Below are 23,529 nucleotides of genomic sequence, written 5' to 3'. Positions count from 1 at the left end.
TGGCAAACATCTTTTCTGAGTAAAACTGAAAGCACGGGAAAAATTATTACCATAATTCCAGTAACAAATTGAAGTAGACTATTGTTACTGATGTCATTCTAAACGATGGGTGCTTTCTTCACTGAATCACTTTGAAGCTGATTTTACCTCCTCACAAAGTCTCTATGAGCTGTGTTTGTGCACCTCCTAGTGGCTGGTTTCACAGCAGATTTGGGAATGCGCTGACTGCATGCAGCAGTACTCAGGCTTGATCCAAAGGCCTCTCTAACCGTTCAGTACTTGGCTGATTTTGAAAGATCTAGTGCACGTAGTTCAAGAAGTTGTACACAAAAAAAAACAGAATGTTGAACAGTATTGATTTATTCTTGCATATCTCCAGGAAGCTAGAAGAACAGATCATCTGCTTATCCCTTAACATTGAGAATAAAATCATTACATAAAGATACATTAAAAGAACTGATAAAATATCATATATATGAAGCACTCAGACTGCAAAATGAAGCTGCAAATACATAGCACTCTGTTTATATATTCAAAAGAAGAAAACATATGGTGTGTCATTGGATCATATGAAATCAACTCATTACTTTAAACAGATCTTCTGGAAACTATTCTTTGATTTACAATATTACATTTCAGTTACAGTTATCTTCGGTGATTCATCATTGAAGGTCTGATATATATTTTCATAGGCATTTGGATGTTCATTTGATCTGTAGTCACAGGAAAGAGTAATCAGTACTGAAGTACACAGTAAATTTTTTCTTAAAACCATAGTGCTCTTATTTTCCTCTAGATTAAAAATAGTTCACTTTAAGGTACACATCAATATGTGAACTGATAATGATATGAAGATTTAGAAAAGAACATTACGTGTATGATAAATTGTAGCAATAACCATAATCAACCAGTTCCCATGTTATTTAGTCTCAGTAGATGAAATGATGAAATGAATGCATTTGTGTATGTTAAATACAACATCTGATTTGCCAAAGCTGACCACAATATTTAAATAATCCTTTTCAAACACAGACTCTGAACTTTCAGAGATGATACAACTCTCAGTAGGAGTCTGTAGTGAGTGAAGAGGAGAAAAAATGGCACAAAAAAAATCACCAGTATGCCAAAGAAGGGTCTTGGTTTTACTTTGGGCATAGTCATTTGCACTTCCAAATCTATCAGGGGCTGTGAAAGTGGCAGAAGTGTCTATTCTTATCAGGAATACAAATATTTATTGTGGGATTTCCAGATATGATTAAAAAGAACATGCTAAAGTATACAATAAATATTGCACTATGCTCTGTTGTTTGAATCACACCAGCTTTGTTTTACTATTTGGCTGTAATATTGCTGCCAGTTTTCCCGTGGTTTAGAATGCACATCAAATACTTTTAAATCCATTCAGAATTGCACTGGACATGGCAAACTAGTTCAAGCCTTGCTTGAAATTTTATTCAGCCATGAAATGCTTCTGTCTCGTTCACTGTCTACATTTGGTGCAGACACATCAGGATCTTTTGCTTTGCACCAGTGCCAACATAATACTGCAACACAAAGTTTGGCAGCCCCAGCAGTACCACCTGATCTCATGCTGCCAGCACGCTACATCTGTTCCAGGCCAGTCACAGCTGCGTTAGTTGACAAAAACACAGCACCGGACACGTTTACTTTCAATGAATTTCTACTAATTATTTTCTACGCCATGAAATATTACTGGCTACTAAAGATTGAGAATAGGGCTGTGTGTAAATATTTATAAGTACACATCTACATAGCTTTGCCTTCACCCACATGAACGGGCTGCGATGTGACGGTACAACTACAGCCAGCTGGGCATCTCACTGTTTTTGATGACTGCTTACACTCCCACTCTATGAGTGGAATTTAAATCAGGCATTTGGACAATCCCCGTGGGCTTTCCAACTGTGTTAATAGGAAAAGAAGAGAATAATTCCTTCAGGGCAAAAATCTTTAAACAGAAAGAAAATATGCCTTAATCTGTATGTATGTATGTATATCAATCTTCTATCATCTTAATATTTCCGTGTGTGGTTCAAATAAAAGCAACAACTGTTACAGCTTATTTTAGTATTAAGATACAATGAATTTGAAAACTAGTTCAATAACTGATCGGCTTGAATAAAAAGCAATGAATGACTAGTTATGACAGTGATGATGAGGGGACCATTTTCAGTTCTATATACTCTAGAGTACAGAGTACTCATTGTTGTCACCATTGAAATAAGATAAATGAAGCACAATTTGTGAAGCTTTGTGTCAAGATTATTCTATAAATATATTTCAGAGACAATGGGCCTCAAATAATTTTATTATCATCTCTTAAGTTGGCTTTGTTTTGCAAATTACGTTTTTAAACCCTACTACGGTGCTAAGAACTGTGCTGCCAAATTTAGAACACTGAGAAAAGTGTTAGACATTGGCTAACCTCGCATCTTCTAAAGAAGATCCTGTAACAGGGGTTCCATTGGTGTTTGCGTAGTCAGGCTCCAGTGCTGGTGATTCCAGATGATTAGTAACTCTGCAGCAAGTGAAAAATACTTTTCAGATTATTCATATACAATTTTCTTTATGAAATTCAAGTTCTGTGTTACAAACTGCTTTCTGAACCATTTGGCATTGCTGGATGTTCCATGATGTATCACTGTCACATTGTAGAGCTCCATGTAATTTAATAAAACATCCATTGTTGAAATCGCCAAATATTAATTTACTTTCCTTTACAGCTCTTGGTTATTGACAGGTCTTCCTAACCCATACCAATTGAATGTTTAGTAATGTTTGATAACATACCGTGGTCTAATATGGTCATTTGAATGCGCAAGAATGTAAGAGGCTGCTGACAGTAAATGACTCCTCCCACCATCGGTAGTGTCTACAGGAGGTACTGCCTCACAAAAGGAAGATCTACTATATCATCAGAGATTCTCACCATCCAGGTTAGTTTACAGTTACCATCAGGTAGGAGGTACAGAAGCCTGAAGTCCCACAACACCAGGTTCAAGGATACTGTCAATACTTCCCTTCAACCATTCGGTTCTTGAACCAACCGGCAAAAACCAAATCACTGAAGTTTTGCACCAGCATTAATATGGACTTTGTTTCTTTTTGTTCTTGTGTTTTCTTGTGAAGAAATGTGTATAATTTATGGTTAATTTATGTGTTTCTTATGAATGTTGCTTATATGATGCTATGTGCTTGTGTTATTACTACAAGTGTGTTTTCATTCCACTTGTGCAGACATATTCTTGTGCCGATGTCAGTAAGATAATAAACAGTGAACTCCATAAACTCTAAACTCTATTCGGAATGTCAAACAGCATGTGTGGAAAAAGAACCCAAGTTAATGTTTCCAGAAGAAGACCTGTGCTGTGGCAAAATCTACCATTAGCATTTTCTGACTTTATTTTGTATTTCCAACTCCTACTGCTTTTCATTAAAATTTTGATTAAATGTTCATTGTGTAATTCTGGAAAATCCTATTATCAATGCTATTAATCAATACCTTGTAAATTTATGTTCCTTTATATAGTTGTTTTACCTGATAAACATTAAGGAATTAATTACCTGTATTTTATAGGGTACTATTGTGTGAAACAGTTTTTGCCATCAGTTCCCCATGGAACTGAAAACAACATCAATTTTTTTCATATATGACATTTTAGGCCAAGGACTCTCCATCAGGTTAGTTCTTTCATTCTGATAAAAGTTTATTGGCCTTAAACGCTGTCTCTGTTTCACTCCCTACAGATGCCACAAGCCCTGCAGGCATTTACAATATTTTCCCTTTCTGCTTCAAATATATAATATGCATTTTAAAATGCACATGTGGCTTTTGTCCAAAGCATTAGATAAAACACTATACACACTTAATTGACAGTTAAAACAATTTTTCACATCATAAAACTTTATTCCTACAATCTTAACTCAGTGAGTGGGGTGTATGAGGCCAGTCTGTAGACTTTCAAAACTAATTGTAAGGATAAGATTTTATTTATATGGCTACTTTGATGCATCACCCTGAGCTGCATTGGTGGAGCTGTGATAAAGATCCCATGGAGCCAATTCCTTTCTTAAGAGACCAGGGAAAGGAAGAAAATTGTGCAATTAGAAGAATAATTGTGATTTCCAGAAATATTTCCAACATCAATTTATAAATAAAAAGTTCATGCAATAATAGATGTTAGCAACTTACTCAGCATTCTTGCACCAGATTTTATTCACTATAAATCCAATAAAGCACAGGCACAGGAACACAACTACTGCAATGATCCCTGTAAGCCAGGGTTGCAAAACTCTCCTAGGCTGTTCTTTAGTTTCACCTGTGGGAAAATTGATCAAAATCACCAGAACTTTAATACATTTAATGGAATTCAGTTATTCAACCACATATTGAAAATGATTCAATGACGAACTTGTGATGATTTTAAAGGAAAACATAAGTTACTGTGGGTGTGATGGTCAGGATTGTGCTAGACTGAGCCTGCTGCCTGCAGTCATTGGCTTTGGCTAAGTGTGGAGGGTCTACAAGCTGTGAGTGCAGGACAGTAAGGACTCCACTCCCAAGTCAACCTGTAGCTGGAGAACTGGCGTTAGGGGGAAGGGAGTTGAGGAAGGGTTGAGCTGGGTTTGGAGCTTTGGCAGCTGTGAAACCAATAGGTCATTCCTAAAAAATCTCGAATGTCTCCGACATCTAGATACGTTTAAAATTTTACATTTGAAATAGATATTTAAAAGATAGAAACTTAAAAAATGTCATCAGTCTAAAAATAAAATTAAAACATAAAACACACTAAAGAATTAATTAAAAGATCTTATCTTCAACTTTGCCCCATAATCTACAGGACTAAAATCTCATCCAAGTTAAAGTTCTAAGTAGCAGTCTAGTTCTGGACAATCCAGCATGACCAGTCTCTGCAGTTAAATGCTTGACAAGGTGAAGTGCGGGAGTCAGCCTCCAAATCTGTTGTTTTTCCTTTTCCATGTTTCATGGTGCACAATAGCAGTCTGGCAATTGTAATCATTTAAGTGCTTGAATCCAAGCAGCTTCCATTATAACAACTGACAAAACTGCACAATCCACGCCAATATTGATGCACCATCAATAACTCTCTGAGACGTGAGGTGAGATATAGGCTTTTATTGGCTGGAAGAAAGAACAAGCAGCAATTGACCACCACACTGCATCCTGGAGACTGAGGCCGGGGTGGTGTCTCCAATCACCTTTATACCGGGGTCCGTGGGAGGAGCCACAGGAGCAGTCAGCGTGGGGGGCGTGTCCAGACAGGTATATGTAGTTCACCACAAATATATTTTTCATTAATTGTATAGTTGCTGTTGTAATGATAGATTTATGAAAATTCGGAACTCAGCTTCCTCTAGGACACAAAAGGGGCCTTTTGGCCCATTGGCCCTATGCTGGCTGTCAGAGCAATCCCATTATCTGGCTTATTTCCCTGTAACCTTATTCTCTCTCCCAGAGCCATCAGCTCCCCTGATTCACCTGCCTAGCAGCTTCACTAAGGAAAAATTATTCTGTGGGAGGAAATCAAAGCACCCAGGGAAAATTCACACACATAGAGACAGAGGTTACAGTTGAACTCGGGTCACTGGAGATGTGAGGAAGCAGAACTATTTGCCCAAAGAGTGTGCTACCTTGTCTGACTCCTTTATAATCACCTTTAGGATCTCCAATTCCAAACCACTGTGGCATTACAAGAAACATTTAGAAGAAATACTATTTGCAGACAGTCCCAAGTAAAGAATAGGTCCGTAAGTTGAGTTTGTCCATGTTAGCAAATGCACAAAAATCACACCAGAGAGTAACCATATCTCTATTGTATGGTAATGAAAGAATCAAAAGGACAGAAGATTGATAAGAAAACATACATACTAGAAGTGGATAGAGAGAGCATTAGTTCTGCTCTCTGTAAAAATGAGCGTATGTACATCTATCAGACTTCTAAATTTAATAATATTATGGGGGCTCATTTGTAAGTGGGTGGGGGTCCATAAGTGAGGTGTTTGTAACCAAGGGATGATCTGTATACTGCTGCAACGACATTGTGGACGTTGTCATCAGAGCATGTGGCGACATGCTGTTGTGCATGCTTATTGGGTGTGGTGATGCGGGGGGACAACAGATGAGGTGGAAGTTTCCCTTCCACATTAGTACTGCTGCTCCTCTATGGAGAATACTTTAGTGCAAAGAATCCTGCCATCCTAGCTCAAACAGCAGACAGGATGGCTTCAAGATCATACACACCTACAGACAAACCATACATGGCCCCATTGAATCGGGACTTCCAATGTGTGACAGAATTGGTCACTCTATCAAATACATACAGTAAAATCCATCTAGAGTTCATTCACTCCATGATACATCATCATAATTCTCTGAGTGAGTCACGTGCTCACATGGTGGAGAATTCCACTCGCTTTTCAAATAAGCAGCGATTCTCTTTATCATCAAATCCCATAAAATACAGCATTGGATCTAGATAAATAGAGCTTGATGGCATTGTGCCCATTAGTGCAGACTCTCCACAATGGTCCCTCCCAGCACCATCTGTTCCTGCTTTCTTATGTGACTTGCAAGGCGAAAGACTAATTTTCAGTGATAATGTCTGAGCATCCAAACCAGTGCATGCTGTGAATGTGTTCTGCATCCACAAAGATTCAACCCCTCTGTGACCAGCACCTCCTACAACCACACTGCTAAAGGCATTGTTAGAAGACCATGAATTAGCATTAGTAGAACGAAGTGGAAGAGCGTTGGGGCTCCACATACTTCACATGATAAAAAGTAGGAGTCAGATCGGCATCAAAACTGGGAATGCATGGAGGCCAACTTTCATGATCTTTGGCCAAGAATCAGGAAGTGAGACATTTGCCACAGAATTCCTAGCATCTGACCTGCATTCATGGGCAAAATATTCATGTTAAGAGTCCAGAAAAGTTCCTAGTCCAGGCATGGGCAAACTACGGCCCGCGGGCCATATGCGGCCCGTTAAGCTTTTTAATCCGGCCCGCAGAACTTGATGAAATTATATTAATAAACCTTGTTAACACCTCAGATCCATCCTGAGAATCGCCACAACAAAACTAAATCCAGACTTTGATGCGCTGGCTAAAAAGGGAGACCAACAACACTGTTCCCACTGAAACTAAAAATAAGTTTCTTCGTTGTGTTATGTAAAAAATGCATTTGAAAATATTTTTTTCAATAAGCCTTACATGTTACATGTCATTTCTGTTAAGTGATGGACATGAGTAGTGCGCAGGTGCACGTACGTTCTCAAAATAAAAAATGCGCTCCAGATCAAATAACGCGCTCCGCATACTGGCGCGCTGTCACTGTTCTGTCCTTGTGCTGGTCGTTGTTGAGTTTTGGCACAAGGGACAATTGAATAAGAAGGAGCAGGACAAGTAGACCTGCATCTCCTACCGTTTTTGAAATAAAGACAGTCAGGAGGAGAGTGATGATGATAATATCTTGAAGGATAACAGAATTTTCAGTGCTTTAAAATAATAACTGTTACTATTAAAAAAAAGCTGTATTTTATTCATTTAATTTTTAGTGTTTTAAAAGTCATTTCAATAAATAGCTAAATACCATGGGACTTCAAAGACAGATATTTTGTTGTAATGCATTTGTTCATTTTCAATTGAAATTAAAGCACATGTTTTCTACATATCCCATGATATTTTATTTTCTCTTATGAGGTGTATTACCAAAACACTCCGTCCATCTGCTCCTGGTCCGGCCCCCCTGTCAAATTTTAGAACCCTTTGTGGCCCACAAGTCAAAAAGTTTGCCAACCCCTGTCCTAGTCAATCATTAATAATTCAATTATAATGAGCTATTGAGTACCAAGGATATGTAGAGATAATCATTATCTAGCACTTGGGTGCCATGAACATACTTGCCATATTATGTGAGTTTGCAGAGCTGTGTATCAGACACTGTGGTTAGCAGCACAGGGGCACCTCAGGGGATTGTCCTGTCCCCCTTCCTCTTCACCGTTTACACCTCGGACTTCAGACACAACTCAGAGTCCTTCCACCTGCAGAAGTTTTCAGATGATTTTGGCAGTTGTGGGCTGTATCTGCCAGGGTCAAGGGGCTGAGTACAGAAGAGTGGTGGACAACTTCGTTGAGTGGTGTGGGCTGAATCCCCTGCAGCTCAACATCACTGAGACAAAGGAGTTGGTGGTGGACTTCAGGAAGATGAAAACACCCTGCATTCCCATCTCCCTCAAGGAAACTGATGTGGAAGTCATCCAGGATAATAAACTGCACTGGTCTAAAAATACAAGGGCTCTACAAGAAGGGACAGAGCCAACTGTATTTCCTGAGGAGACTCTAGTCATTCAATGTCTGCAGTACTATGCTACAGATGTTCTACAACTCAGTGGTGGCCAGCATTCTATTCTACACTGTGGTTTACTGGGACAGCAGGGTGAGAGCAGCTGATCCCAAGAAGATCGATAATCTCATCAGGAAGGCTGGTTCTGTTCTGGAGGTGGAACTGAATACCCTGGTGGTTGTGTCTAAGAGGAGGATGCTACAGAAGCTACAGAGCATTATGGACAATCCCTCTCACCCCTTCCATGACATATTGGACAAACAGAGGAGGAAGTTTAGTAACAGACTGATTCCACTGAGATACACTACTGAACACCACAGGAGATCCTTTCTCCCCGTGGCTATTAGACTCTACAACTTCTCCTCCTTAAGTATATAAGTATATGTTTTCATTGCACATCTGTATTTTGCACTTTTGTTTCTTAATGCACATTTTGTATTATTTTTCATACTTCAGTGCTTACAGTTTCCATTTTGAAGTATATATTTCTGACTAAGCAACTTTGCAACAATAATTTCCTTCAGGATAAATAAAGTTTCATCTTATCACAGCCAAATATTGTATATTATTCTGGTCAAGTTTCATATGAGGTGTACTTTATCAGAGGAGATACAATGGAATATTGTACGTTCAACTAACGTCTCTTCTTCTGACCTTCTGATGGAAGGAACAACATTGATGAAGTAGCTAAATAAGGTTGGGTCTTGGATGCCACCTGGACAGCTCCAACAGAGTTGTCCTGGGCTGAGTTAATTAACCTCCAGCAATGGTGACTCTATTCCTCTGTACTACACATAACTCCAGTCAGCAGAGAAGGACCACCTTGGTTTCCTTTGGCTTCCTAATTCTGCTCTTAGTTAAAATGCTACCTTGATATTAAAACCAGTTATTCCTTCCTAATCTTTAGGTGGCAAGTCCTTAATCAATGTTTGGACTGATGCCACGAAGAGGTCTTACAGAACCCAATATCAGCATCCTTAGAGTTTACTGCAGGTAAGTCCCTCTTGATCATACTGTTGTTGATCCCTTTCATTGTTTTATTGAAAACTGAGAACAGGGTAATAGTGTAGTATTTAACTGGTTTCCATGTGTTCTTCTTTTTTTCAGACTGAACAGACCTTGCAACTTTATACTTTGTTGGCCATATGCCAGTTTTATAGTTAAAGTGAAATAGTTTGCTGGAAATACAAACGGTTCTAGAACATAATACCTTATCTCTGCTGCTGAAATGAGGCCAAGTTGAATCACCTTGAAACCCTTGACCCAAAATGATTATGAAAGCATTCCCCCAGTATTTTGCACCCTGGGTGGGACTCATAGAAGCTCTTCTATATGCTAATTGGTGACTATCCCCACTTCCTGACATCCCAAAAGTATTTCTGCAATTTACAAAGCACAGGGTAGCTGTACAAAGGAACACTCTGCTTGCCAGGATTAGGGAAGCTCGAGAAGTACCCAGGAAGTTCAACACCACTCAATTAACAGAGCATCTCAGGAAGCAGAGCTGCTGAAGCCCCTGACCTTTGATGCTGTCCGTGTGAAGTTTGCAGGTTCTCCATATCATAGTATGGGTCTCTCCAGGTGCTCTCGTTTCCTCTCACATCCTAAAGATGTGTTGATTGATAAGTTAGCCCTGGTGGAGGTGGGAACTGGGAGAATCAGGGCAGAGTTAATGAACACATGAAATCGGTGGAGGAATTGGTCTGATGAGCATGCTCTGAGAACTGACATAGATTCAGTGGGACAAATGGCCTCTTTCTATGAACTCTTATAGGGAAATATGAGAAGTGCATGCAGCTACTCATCTAGGCTACTCTAAAAGTACTTTTCAAGTTTGTGAAAAGAGCAAAGGTATCAGAAATATGGAAGCATCACTGCCTCTTTGTTCTCCTCTACGTTCCCATTGTGACTTGTAGTATCTCGTTTTCATTGCTGCTGGGTGTAAATCCTGGGCTTCCTACCCAGTAGCATCATTGGAAATATCTTCATGAGAAGAGTGGCAGTGGTTCAAGAAGGTGGTTAATTATCAACTTTTCTAGAGCAATTAGTGTTGGGCAATAAATGCTGGCCTTAGCAGCGATGTCCATATTCTGATAGGTAAGTAACCAACAGCACTGTGATTTACCTGCTGGCATTGTGACTGTCAAAACAAGGCTCACAGATTTGATTTGACAGGTTTGAAAGCTATCAACGGTGGTGCGCTTAGATGCAGCAGCATCCCTGGGTCCAAGTAAATGTGTAATTATTTGCCTTTTATGTCATTTTCATGATTGCAAGACATGGCTGCATATTAAGAAAATCAAGTGCTGCAGGTCTACCCCATCAGTGAGCTGTTCAATAGAGACAGATCTGGACTTACTAAATACCGTTGCTGTGTCGTCACCTGGACTTATTGTGTACTAATGTTATGCTGATGGGTTGTGCGGCCCAACAACTGGTGCGAGTGATTGTCTTGGAGGCTTCTCTTGTGATCACAAGACCCTGTTGGACACTGGTAATGTAGAATATGGCAAGTCCAGTTCACTGGTTTATTTGTGAGAACAGGGCGACAGGAAGCTACTTTGCCTCAGTTGTGTGTGGTCCAGACCCTCGTACTGCAGTGTCACCTGTTGCAGCCGCCCAGGAGTGGAGACACTGGAAACGGAGTGGGAGAGAACAGAGGTCTCTGTGGGTGCGCTGGAATCCATACTGGATTGGGGGCTGGCCCTGGCTGCTGGTGCTGGCCTCCAGTGTTTGCTCAGTGTTGCCCTCCAGTGTTCACTTGATGGAAGGACAAGCTGGACCAGGACAATATCCCATGCACTATCAATCTACAGACCATGTCACTCAGGGGCTTGTGGACTTCTTTGGTGACTATGTTTTCCTGCTAACATAACCATATGTGCTATGTGTGCATTGTGCTCTGTGATAATGGTAATATGTTTTGCACCTTGGCCTCAGAAGAAAACGCTGCTTCATTTGGCTACATTCATGTATGGGTGACTGATAATTAAACTTGAACTTGAAGTAAATGGCTTATTTTCCCCATCAACCAAATAGTTTGGGCTAAGTGCTGGTGGTAAGGTCAATAGCAAACACATGATAGGGATTTTTATAAAGAGGTATTGGCCAACATTTTGTTTTGGGTTGAGCCCATAGTAGTCAAGTCTAGATCAGTTTCTGACAGTACCCATGGAATTCCAATGCGGTGTACCGTGTCTGTAATTCCAAGGTTTAGCTATTAGCACCAATTCATTGCAATAGGAAGTAAACACGCAATTGCTAGATTCCAGGGAACAATCTGTGGATTTTATATATAGGGGTCACTAGTGAAGCCAACATTATTGCCCATCCTTAAATGCCACTGAGAACATGGTGACGAGTCTCCTTTTTTCAATGGCCGTTGATGTTATGCTGCAATTACATTGGGATTGGTAAAGTCACACCTATAGTATTGTGTGAACTGTACAGAACTGGCCACCTTATTAAAAGTTGGAATAGAGCTACTCTCTAGACCAAACACCTGGAATGGGCAGGAAAAGTTGGATGTGCTAGTCTTGTATCTTGTTTAAGTTTAGAAAACTGCAAAGATACTGTGAAACATGCAAGATTCTAAAGGATCTTGGTGTATGTGAAGAGGATGCTTTCTTTACTGCAAGAACTTAGAAGGGTCGTTCTTTGAAAATAAGCAGTTGCCTGATCAAGAGAAGGTTGTATCAAAACTATTCCTCTTAGATGATTATGGGTAGTTGGAAGGTGGAAGCAAAGACTGGAAAGCTGGAGACACATAACTTATGGGCAAACGGGTGAGAGATTTCTGCATAAATATGGAATATGGAACTGAGAGTATAAGCAAATGAACCAGGATCATACTAAATGACAGAATGGGTTTGTGGTGCTGAACTCTTGCTTCTAATTCCCACATTTGTTATTCCCGAACTGCAGCGACCTATCCATGAAGGTACTCTGACAGCCCTTTAGTTTGCATGTTCTAGGATGCAGGCCCAATGATAACAGGTGTAGTTCCAAGTCAGGATGGTAGGCTCTGGTGCTCCTGTGAGCTTACAGTGCTTCTTGCTGGTAAGGTCTCAAGTTGTGAAGTGTTGCTAGAGAAGTCCTGGTGAGTAATAACAAGTACATTCCTTAGATGGCGGACCTACACTGTAGCTAATATCATCATTGGTGGAAGAATTCAATGTTTTAATGTATGAATGTCAATTAAATGACATATAGTGCCAAGCTTCTCCAGTGCTGTTGCAACTGAAAGTGGACCCTGGGTATCATGCTTCTGGCTTGTAGATGTTTGAAAGGCTACACTTGCTACAGGATCCCCAGTCTTTGACCTTCCCTTATGGCTTATCCTGTCAAGTTGTCGGCCAATAACTTTGCAATTATAATGGACTATGTTCAGTTTATCTAAATGGTAGCTAGGGACAGGCCATGCAAGGGTTGTGTGCTCATTACCTGACCAAAGGAAACGTGCAGGCCTCCCATTTCCTGGCTTACTTCACTCACTACACATCGGGTCCTGTACTCTAAATCGTCAAAGAATTCAGTGTTAGAGCCCACTGTGCCATTTTACAGCCTTGTCTGGCTTCCTGAAACATAGAAAATAGGTGCAGGAGTAGGCCATTTGGCCCTTCGAGCCTGCACCGCCATTCAGTATGATCATGGCTGATCATCCAACTCAGAACCATGTACCTGCTTTCTCTCCATACCCCTCCCCCGATCCCTTTAGCCACAAGGGCCATGTCTAACTTCCTCTTAAATATAGCCAATGAACCGGCCTCAACTGTTTCCTGTGGCAGAGAATTCCACAGATTCACCACTCTCTGTGTGAAGAAGTTTCTCCTCATCTCGGTCCTAAAAGGCTTCCCAAACGCTGGTCTTTTTACCCTCACATTCACTATAGTAACGGGGACTGTGCGGAAGAAACAGGATAGTTATCCAACGTTGACGAATTTATTTGCAGCTGGACTGTCCAGAAGTTGTTTGCATTTAATTCGGGTTTAAGTTACGTACTGGAAATGACATTGGGGTGAGAGAGGTTAGTTCTTCGCAACAGTAAACAGGGTCCAAGTCCTGTTGCGTCCTGAATGGAAGTAGTGATCAGCCGAGAGACACTGACCAATGCGTACTTCACCTATTCTGAATCTCCCCTCCATGAAGCTTCCCCGTGCACCGTTCTAAATGTACGCTGGTCAGAGTACTAAACACGGAAATGAAACCTGAACAGGAAATTTCCTTCCGATGGATTTCAACATCTTCTTTCTGGGAAAAGTACACCGCGCGGATTCCATCACGGGGCATTAAGCTGCTAAAAGATGAATGGTTTTATTGTTCGTTAAGGTCCTGCAATGTTTCCAAAGAAAAGACATCTATTTCTGAGTGTTAATCGATGATAGTTTAATTTACAGAGGTAACGAAATACTCGTAGAGGTATTTGGAACTGTTTCATGTCATTTGTGTTATATGATTCACCTGTCTTTGTTAATAGAAATTTCGCAATGGTAATACATTCAGAGACTTGGCAAAGCCGTATGTTTACACCGAAAGTTGGAATTTGAGTTTCGTTCAGTTTCAGAGCAATGCTACTCTTCGGGTTTACAGGTTAAGTTAAACAATGTTTACTTACCGTTCTGGGCATGTACCGAGACGAACGCGAGAAAAAAGCAGCAAAAGCGAAGGCTGTGAAACATCGCGGGCGACAACTGGACTCCGGACTCCGAGTGGACCTTATCGCTGCCTGGTTGCACACTGGCTGAGGTTTGGCATTCCTGGGGATCTGAGCTCCGGGTATGTCCACCACGCCTCCTCTACCTGACATTTCCTGTAGCGTTGCAAGAGTTTTTTTTTCAAAAAGGAAAGTTGAACCTCCTCGTTACTGTCACACGGAATCAGCGATCATAACTTCGCAGCAAACAACGACTTTTGGATGAACAGCTCGTTCAGGCACCACGAGAAGCTTGGAGGGCTGAGCTCCGACTGCTCGGGTAATATTGCTGATCCTTCCTCGGGAACCTGCACTTACCACTGGCATGGATAGCGTAACTCCAGCCTAGTGCTCAACACGGTAGCACCAGGAAGTGCTGTGTGTTTATTTTGGACTCTTTTAGTGTTCTGGGTGAAGCAACAGTTTCGGCCACTCTCGGAGGCAAAAATGAGCAGTTACACATCTCCACTGTGGCTATAACTGGTCAACACCCCCCCCCCCCCCACGCCAATCAAATGAAGATTACTGCATCTCCTCTGACTCCACTTTCCCTCCTTGATTCATTCAATGCCCTCAGAGATATTGCCTCCTGAGCATCAATATCTTTGAGGACCTAAACTCCAGCCGTGCCTCAGGAAGGCGGCGTGTCTTCAAGGATTCCCACCACCCAGGACATCCCCTTTTCTCATTGTTACCATCAGGTAGGAGGCACAGAAGCCTGAAGACACACACTCAGCGATTCAGGAACAGCTTCTTCCCCTCTGCCATCCGATTTCTAACTGGACGTTGAACCCATGAACTCTACCTCACTACTTTTTTTTTAAATTTATGGTGTTTGCACTACTTATTTTAACAAAGTTAACAAAATTTCATATGCCGGTGATATTAAACTTGATTCTGATTCTTTCTCACTTGGACTTCTCTGTATCCACTAGATGCACCTCCTGGTCTCCTGATCTCATCCCTGATAAAAATAAGCATTTGTTTTGTTTTGCCCAATCCCTCATCATGAAATCTTCTCAAGCATTACCCCTCCCTTGCTGTGATCACCTGTCATACCCTCTGGTACACACACACACACACTATTCTAGCAAGTCAGCAGATCATCTTCCTACCAACGTACTACTAGCAGGTGTAAGTTCCAGAGCCCATTTTTCCTGTAGTAACCTCTTGCCTGGTTCACATGGAGAGCCTTGCTCATTCTGCCTTTAAAATATTAAAAGACTCTGCTTCTCTCAACATTTGAGGAGGAGAATTTCAAAGATTCTTGACCCATTGATAACAATTTCATTTCAGCTCTTCCTCAGTGATTCATTATCGGTGAACTCTTACTTATTAGTTCTGATTCTCCCACAAGAAGAAGCATTTCCACATCCAATCTATACCACCTCCTGGGAACTAATCTACTCTTCTAAGAGTTATGAAAGTAGTCTGTCCACCCTTTCCTCATAAGACAATCCATCCTTTCCTGATGTTATTACAATAAACCCTCTCTGAACTGCTCCTTTTTAATATTCTCCTTTTTAAATAAGCAGACCAATGTGATGAATAGTACTCCTGATGTGGTTTCATCGATACTCTCGTTAACTGAAGCAAAACCTCTTTATTCCACTGCACAACTTATTTTTTCAACATTTCTTTACTCACAAGATGTACAATAAATTATGTGCAGGTTGTCATTGGATGCAATAGATTTGGTATTAGGTCCATGACCTGTGCCATGGGTTATTTTTTAAATGAATGTCAGCGATCCGAGGAATGCTGTTAAACTAAGAATGATTAGCTTCTTTCTTACAAGTAGGTAGAAATATTGTCTATTCTGGAGCTGGCAAACAGTAGCAGCAACTGGACTGAGGTAGAGGTGGAGGTATAAAGCCTTTACAATAGAAAGGATATGAGCTAAATAGGGCAGCAGGATGATATCAGGCTGGTTAGCATAGACCAATGTCCAAGGAGTAGGATGAAATAATTGAAAGGGACCGAGCAATTGGAAGTTGGGGATAAGAAGTGCAAAGACTCAGCACCTGGTACTGATGATGTCAAAATATTGCTTCCTCAGAATCCTTATATGGTGTTAATAGAACGCTTGATGCTGAACACAAATATAATTTCAGACTACTTGTATCACATAGGAATTTGGAGAAACAAGAAACTAACTTTTTATGAATATAATACGTTTAATTGCATAATTGTACTGATGCTTTGCAAAGGTTCAACTAAGCGAAAAATGTTTTATTGATTACTTTTGCTTGTTTTTGGTGTCTGAAGTTTCTCACTTAAGTGCCCAACAGTAATCAGCCAGCATTGATGGATTCCGGTTGCCCTGATACCATTTCTCTATGACCATAATGTTCTGGAGAAACCTGTTGCCATGCTCATCACTGAGAGTGCCAAGATTTGCAGAGAGGAAGTCTAAATGAAAATTCAGAAAATGAATCTTTAGTGACATGTTGCACTTCATGGTTTTGTATGCTTGAAATATGTTGTCAACCAGCTGCAACAGGTGCTCTGTAGTTCTTCCATGTGATTTTCTTCAGTCCTACACACTAGAAGTTCTTCAAATTACCTGTCATTGATGGCCTGTTTGATTAGTGGACCAACAAAAATGCCTTCTTTAATCTTGGCACCAGTTATTCCAGGAAATATTTGTCTCAAATCTCAAAATCCATCATGGACATTTTTGTGCCTGGTGACAACAGATTCCATCTTTGCTGTCTTAAACCTGGTAACTCCGCTTTTTCTTTGACAAACCCAAGTCGCTGACCAGATCATTTAACTCAGATTGAGTTATCAGATGAGGCTCACTCGACTTAAAGGGTTCAAAATCTGTATTAGTATCTGTGTTGTTTTCCATTCCTGGCTTGGGCATCATGCCTTCTCTAGACTCCATGTCTGCGCTGGCTTCGGCACTGGAAGACGATTATCGTGCAGCAGAGGTTTCATGGCTAAAGGGAAATTGGGGTATTCGATGAATTTCTTGATTTTAGCGGTGAAACCAGACACACTGCTCAGACAGAAGCAGCAGTCTGTCATAAAAGAGCTTTGACCAGAGACCAATCTGGACTTCGGAGTTTTGAGAGGAGGGGATCTCAGTCAGGTCCACTGCCCAAATAGACAACAGGGCAGTGGGTCACTACAGGAAAAAAGAGCTTTGACCAGGGACCAATCAGCATTTGAGATTGATCAGCAAGAACAAACTCAAGGAAGGCAGGGGCAAGCTCAACAGCTGTCAGATGAGTGGACAGGGTCAGAGTGGTGATCTTGAAGCTTTAGCCCTTCGAGGCTTTAGCAAAGAGAGGCTTCAGTCAGAGAAAGCGAAGGAAAGGAAAACTCAGGGTTTCTTTTTTTCCCCTTCCCTTTATATTTGCTCAGCTAGGAAATTAGGAATGCCAGGCAGAATAGTTGAGTGCACCTCTTGCAGGATGTGGGAAGGCAGGGAGACCTCCAGTGTCCCTGATGACTACTACTGCGAGAAGTGCGCAGCTTCTAACAATCCGCGTTAAGGAGTTGGAGCTGGAACTGGGTGAACTCCAGATCATTCAGGAGGCTGAGAGGATGATTAGACATATAGAAAGATCGTTACACCTGAAGTGCAGGACACAGGAAACTGGGTGACAGTCAGAAAGGGGAAAGGGTTAAGGAGCCAGTGCAGAGTACCCCTGTCGCCACCCTCCTCAACAACAGGTATATCACTTTGGATACTGTTGGGAGGGGGATGATCTAACAGAGGAAAGCAACAGTGGACGGGTCTCTAGCACTGAGTCTACCTCTCTGACTCAGAAGGATAGGAGGGTAGAAGAGGCACGCTGTGGTGATAGGGGATTTGTTAGGGGAATAGACAGAAGGTTCTGTGGGCGAGAATGAAGTTTCTGGATGGTATGTTATCTCCTGGGTGCCAGGGTCCAGGATATCTTGGTCTGAGTTCTCAGCATTCTTAACAGCCAGAAGTGGTGGGCCACATAGGTGCCAATGACATGGGAAGGATGAGTGACAAGCTTCTGCATAGGGAGTTCAGGGAGTTAGGTGTTAAGTTAAAGGACAGAACCTCCACGGTTGTGATCTCAGGATTGCTAGCGAAGCCAGAACTAGGAAGATTGTACAGCTTAATACTGTATAAGCAGTTGGTGTAGGAGAGAGGGCATAAGATTTTTGAATCATTGGGATCTCTTCCTGGGAAGTGAGACCTGTACAGCTGGGATAGTTTGCACTTGAACTGGAAGAGGACTATTATCCTACTGGGAAGGTTTGTTAATGCTGCACAGTGGAGTTAAAACTAGAGTTGCAGGGGATGGGAACCAGGGTGCCAGAACAGTAAATGGAGAGGTTGTGGAGTCAAATGTTGGTAAAACCTCAGACCAAGTTAGGAATCAAAATGTTGAGCATGGTGTAACTAGTGTCCTGAGCTACATATATTTCAATGCAAGAAGTCTCATTGGAGAGGCAGATGATAGTGCTGAAGATGAAATAGCTGGTTTACAAACAGGGATAATAAGGAGAGGCTGTTGATAGGCAAAATTGCAGTCAACAGGATGAGTTGGAACATAAAGGGTGGACAAGATCAAAAAGAGTGAATGCAGGACTGAAAGTGGTATATTTGAATGTGTGCAGTTTACGGAATAAGGTGGATTAACTTGTAGCACTTTTACAGGTTGGCAGGTATGATGTTGTAGGCATCACTGAATCATGGATGAAAGAAGATTATAGCGGGGAACTTAGTATCCAAAGATAAACATTGTATCGAAAGGATAGGCATGAAGGCAGAGGGGATGGTGTTGCTCTATTGGATAAAAAAAATAAAAGAAACCATTAGAAAGAGGTAATACAGGGTCAGAAGGCATTGAATCATTTTGGATAGAGCTAAGGAACTGCAAGGGTAAAAGACTCTGATGGGTGTTTATTATAGACCCCCAAACAATAGTTAGGATTACAATGGGAGATAGAAAAGGGCAATAGTCATGGGTTATTTCAATATCCAGGTAGATTGGGAAAATCGGGTTGCTGCTGGATTCCAGGAGGGGAAATTTCTCGAGTGCCTACAAGATGGCTTTTTAGAGCAGCTCGTGGTTGAGCCCACTAGGGGATTGGCTATTCTGGATCATCAATTCTAATGAACCAGAATTGATTGGAGAGCTTAAGGTAAAAAAAAAAATATTTAAGGGCAAGGGATCATAAGATGATTTAATTCACCCTGAAATTTGAAAAGGAGAAGCTAAAGTCAGATGTGTCAGTATTACAGTGGAGAATGGGAATTACAGAGGCATGAGAGCCGAGTTGGCCAGAATTGATGGGTAAGGAACACTAGCAGGGATGCTGGCAGAGCAGTAATGCCTGGAATTTCTGGAAGCAATTCAGAAGGATCAGGATATATATATCCCAACGAGGAAGAAGTATTCTAAAGGAAAGATGACAGAACTGTGGTTGACAAGAGAAGTCAAAGCCAACAGAAAAGCCAAAGAGAGAGTATATAATGGAACAAAAATTAGTGGGGAATTAGAGGATTAGGAAGCTTTTAAAAACCAACAAAAGGCAACTAAAAAAAATGTCATTAAGAAGGTAAAGATGGAATATGAAAGTAAACTAGCCCATATTATTAAAGAGGATACCAAAAGTTTCTTCAGATACAGAAGGTGAAAAAGAGAGGCGAGAGTGGATATTGGACCACTGGAAAACGATGCTGAGATGTAGTAATGGGAGAACAACGAAGTGGCAGACAAACTGAATGAGTATTCTGCATCAATCTTCAATATGGAAGATACTAGCAGCATGGTGGAAGTTCCAGTTGTCAGGGGTCATGAAGTGTGTGAAGTTAACATTGCTGGAGAGAAGGTTCTTGGGAAACTGAAAGGTCTGAAAGTCGATAAGTCACCTGGACAAGATGGTATACAGCCCAGGGTTCTGAAAGAGGTGGCTGAAGATATTGTGGCAGCATTAGCAATGATCTTTCGAGAATCACTAGATCCTGGAATTGTTCCGGAATTCTGGAAAATTGAAAATGTCACTCTACTCTTCAAGAAGGCCAGTTAGTCTGACCTCTGTGGTTGGGAAGATGTTGGAGTTGATTATTAAGAATAAGGTCTCAGGGTACTTAGAGGCACATGATAAATAGGTGGTTGTCATCATGGTTTCCTCAAGGGAAAATCTTGCCTGACTAATCTGTTGGAATTCTTTGAAGAAATAACAAGCAGGATAGATGAAGGTGAATCGGTGGATGTTGTGTACTTGGATTTTCAGAAGGCCTTTGACAAGGTGCCGCACATGAGGCTACTTAACAAGCTACGAGCCCATGATATTACAGGGAATATTCTAGCGAGGATAAAAGAACGGCTGATTGGCAGGAGGCAAAGAATAGGAATGAACTGAGACTTTTCTTGTTGGCTTCCGATGAAGAGTGGTGTTCTACAGGGATCCGTTTTGGGACCAATTCTTTTTACGTTATATGTCAATGATTTGGATGATGGAATTCATGGCTTTGTTGCAAAGTTTTCAGACAATATGAAGGTAGGTGAAGGGTCAGGTAGTTTTGAGGAAGTAGAGAGTCTACAGAAGGACCGAGACAGATTAGGAGAATGTACAAAGTGGCAGATGGAATACAGTGTTGGGAAGTGTATGGTCATGCACTTTGGCAGAAGAAATGAATGTGTTGACTATTTTCTAAATGGAGAGAAAATACCAGTAACAGAGGTGCAATTCTAGTCCTTGTGCAGGATTCCCTAAAGGTTAATTTGCAGCTTGAGTCTGTGGTGAGGAAGGCAAATGCAATGTTAGCATTCTTTTCAAGAGGACTAGAATATGAAAGCAAGGATATGAAGTTGAAACCTATAAAGCACTGGTGAGGCCTCACTTGGAGTATTGTGAGCAGTTTTGGGCCCCTTATCTTAGACAGTATGTGCTGAAACTGGAGAGGGTTCAAAGGAGGTTCACGAAAATGATTCCAGGACTAAATGCTTATCATATGAAGAGCTTTCGATGGCTCTGGGCCTGTATTCACTGGAATTCAGAAGAATGAAGGGTGACCTTGTTGAAACCTATCAAATGGTGAAAGACCTTGATGTGGATGTGGAGAGGGTGTTTCATATGGTGGGAGAGTCTAAGACCAGAGGACACAATGTCAGAATAGAGGGGTGCCCTTCCAGAACAGAATGAGGGGGAATTTCTTTAGCCAGAGTGTGGTAACTGTGGAATTCTTTGCCACAGGTGGCTGTGGAGGCCAAATCTTTATGTTCAGTATATTTAAGGCAGAGGTTGATAGATTCTTGATTGCTCAGGGCACAAAGGGATGTGGGGAGAAGTCAGGAGATTGAAGCTGAGAGAACAACTGGGTCAGCCATGAGGAAATGGTAGAGCAGACTTGATGGGCCAAATGGCCTAATTCTACTCCTATATCTTATGATCCTTCTGCTCTTGCCATATCATTGGAACAGCCTTCGAGTACTTCTGAGCCAAGCTCTAAGATCAACAGCGAATGTTGTGCAACAATTGGGAGGAGCCCAGGCTTTATCTTGGTCTCCAATTTTATACCCAAAATGGAGCTCATGGGCTTTCTTAATAAGAGGAGTCATGCTCCATCTTTGAGATTGAAGTGTACACTCACCACAAATATAACCAAGCATATTTGGTTCACAGCTGTTGCAACATTGCCGAGACATTTTGCTATCACAAATATAGCGGAAAATACAATTAGTATATTATAATGAGTACATACAATATGCTATGCGCTTAGAGCTTGCACATCCATGTGATAACAAATTGATATACATGTAAACAATGCATAAAACGGTGTGTGTGTGTGTGTGTGTGTGATGCTTTTATAGCCTTTCTAAAACCTGTCCTGCCATGCAGCATCCACCCTGCCTAAGCATACCCAGGCATTCCTGCACAAGATAGAAAACTTTTCAGCTTACATAGTGGGCAACATTTTAATTGACTTGAATTAACAAATATCAGTGATTTCAAAAAAATGGGGTGTGATATTGGAATTTCATGATCAGCAGCCCAAATCCATCAGATACACCCAAAAGTATTCAAGAAGCAAGATCTTTGTTGTCCAGTGTAGTGGTCCTTACAACCCATAAAACAGTCAAAGCATTCTGAATGTATTAACTCTGGGGATCTCCCATATACTGCTACCAACCCATAACCCTGCACCTTCCATTTCTACCTCCAACGCAAGTTCCATAAACCTGCCTGTCCAGGTAGACCCATTGTTTCTGCTTGTTCCTGCCCCACTGAACTTATACCTGAATACCTCAACTCAGTTTTATCTGCCCCCTGGTCCAGTTCCTTCCTACCTACATCTGTGACACTTCTCATGCTCTTGATCTTTTTGATTATTTCATGTTCCCTGGCCCCGGTCATCTTATTTTCACTATGGATGTCTAGTCCCTGTACACCTCCTTCCCCACCAGGAAGGCCTCAAAGCTCCTCCGTTTCTTTCTGGACACCAGACCCAACCAGTTCCCCTCCACCACCACTCTCGTCCATCTGGCAGAACTTGTCCTCACTCAATAATTTCTCCAACTTCCTTCAAACAAAAGGGGTAGCCATGGGCACGCATGGGTCCCAGCTATGCCTGCCTGTTGGTTGGCTATGTGGAACAGTCTACATTCCAAGCCTACACCGGTACCACTCCACAATTTTTCCTATGCTGCATCAGAGACTGTATTGGTGCTGCTTCCTGCACTCATGTGGAGCTCATCAACTTTATCAACTTTGCCTTCAACTTCCACCTTGCCCTCACATTTACCTGGTCCATTTCTGACACCTCCCTCCCCATTCTCCATCTCTCTGTTTCTATTTCTGGAGACAGCTTATTCTCTGATGTCTATTATAAATCCATTGATTCTCACAGCTACCTGAACAATACCTCTTCCCGTCCAGTTAATTGTAAGACACCACCCCTTCACTCAATTCCTCCATCTCCACTACACCTGTCCTCAATATGAGGTGTTTCATTTGAGAACTAAGGAGATGTTCACCTTCTTCAAAGAAAGAGGCTTCCTTTCCTCCAACATCAATGCTGCCTCCATTTCACGCATGTCTGTCCTCACCCTATCCTCCTGCCACCCTACTAGCCGCCGTATCCAACAGGTAATTCTTTGTAACTTCTGCCATCTCCAGTGGGATGCCACCACCAAGCACATCTTTCCCTCCCCCCATTTCTGCTTTCTGTGGGGATTGCACCCTATACTACTCCATTGTCTGTTCGTCCCTCCCCACCGATCTCCCTCCTGGCACTTATCCTTACAAGTGGAACAAGTGCTACACCTGCCCCTACACCTCCTCCCTCACCACCATTCAGTGCCCCAAACAGTCCTTCCAGGTGAGGCAACACTTCACCTCTGTCTGTTGAGGTTATCTACTGTATCTGGTGCTCTTTGTGTGACCTCCTGTATATCAGCAAGAGCTGGTGTAGATTGAGAGACCACTTTGACGAGCATCTGTGCTCCATCTG

The 23,529-nt window shown here is 41.6% G+C and overlaps 1 protein-coding gene and 1 long non-coding RNA gene across 4 annotated transcripts in view; one reads left to right on the top strand and one right to left on the bottom strand.

Annotated features, from left to right (window-relative positions):
* Positions 1-339: 339 nt before the first annotated feature.
* Positions 340-14,131, bottom strand: LOC140736984 (PDZK1-interacting protein 1-like). The gene is made up of 4 exons (XM_073063050.1): positions 14,001-14,131; positions 4,214-4,340; positions 2,447-2,539; positions 340-713 (listed from the first exon to the last, which is right to left on the bottom strand). Exons 1-4 carry the CDS (start codon positions 14,062-14,064, stop codon positions 629-631), a joined length of 369 nt encoding a protein of 122 aa, XP_072919151.1. The 5' UTR covers positions 14,065-14,131; the 3' UTR covers positions 340-628.
* A 111-nt stretch (positions 14,132-14,242) lies between these two features.
* LOC140736986 (uncharacterized) overlaps positions 14,243-23,529 on the top strand; it is a 143,611-nt gene continuing 134,324 nt past the window's right edge. For all 3 annotated transcript variants that reach the window (XR_012101042.1, XR_012101043.1, XR_012101041.1), the window contains exon 1: positions 14,243-14,358. This is a non-coding gene — a long non-coding RNA (uncharacterized lncRNA). The remainder of the gene's footprint in view (positions 14,359-23,529) is intronic.

This window comes from Hemitrygon akajei, chromosome 12, assembly GCF_048418815.1.
Source record: "Hemitrygon akajei chromosome 12, sHemAka1.3, whole genome shotgun sequence".
In the NCBI taxonomy this organism is placed as follows: domain Eukaryota; kingdom Metazoa; phylum Chordata; class Chondrichthyes; order Myliobatiformes; family Dasyatidae; genus Hemitrygon; species Hemitrygon akajei.
This window is presented reverse-complemented; position numbering and strand designations above follow the sequence as displayed.

Bases quoted from the DNA above. Each gene is read 5' to 3' on its own strand.
- LOC140736984 (XM_073063050.1), bottom strand. From the start codon at position 14,064: ATGTTTCACAGCCTTCGCTTTTGCTGCTTTTTTCTCGCGTTCGTCTCG. The intron at 4,341-14,000 runs GTAAGTAAACAT...ATTTTCCCACAG, and splicing joins CTCGGTACATGCCCAGAACG to GTGAAACTAAAGAACAGCCT. The intron at 2,540-4,213 runs GTAAGTTGCTAA...CACTTGCTGCAG, and splicing joins ATCTGGTGCAAGAATGCTGA to AGTTACTAATCATCTGGAAT.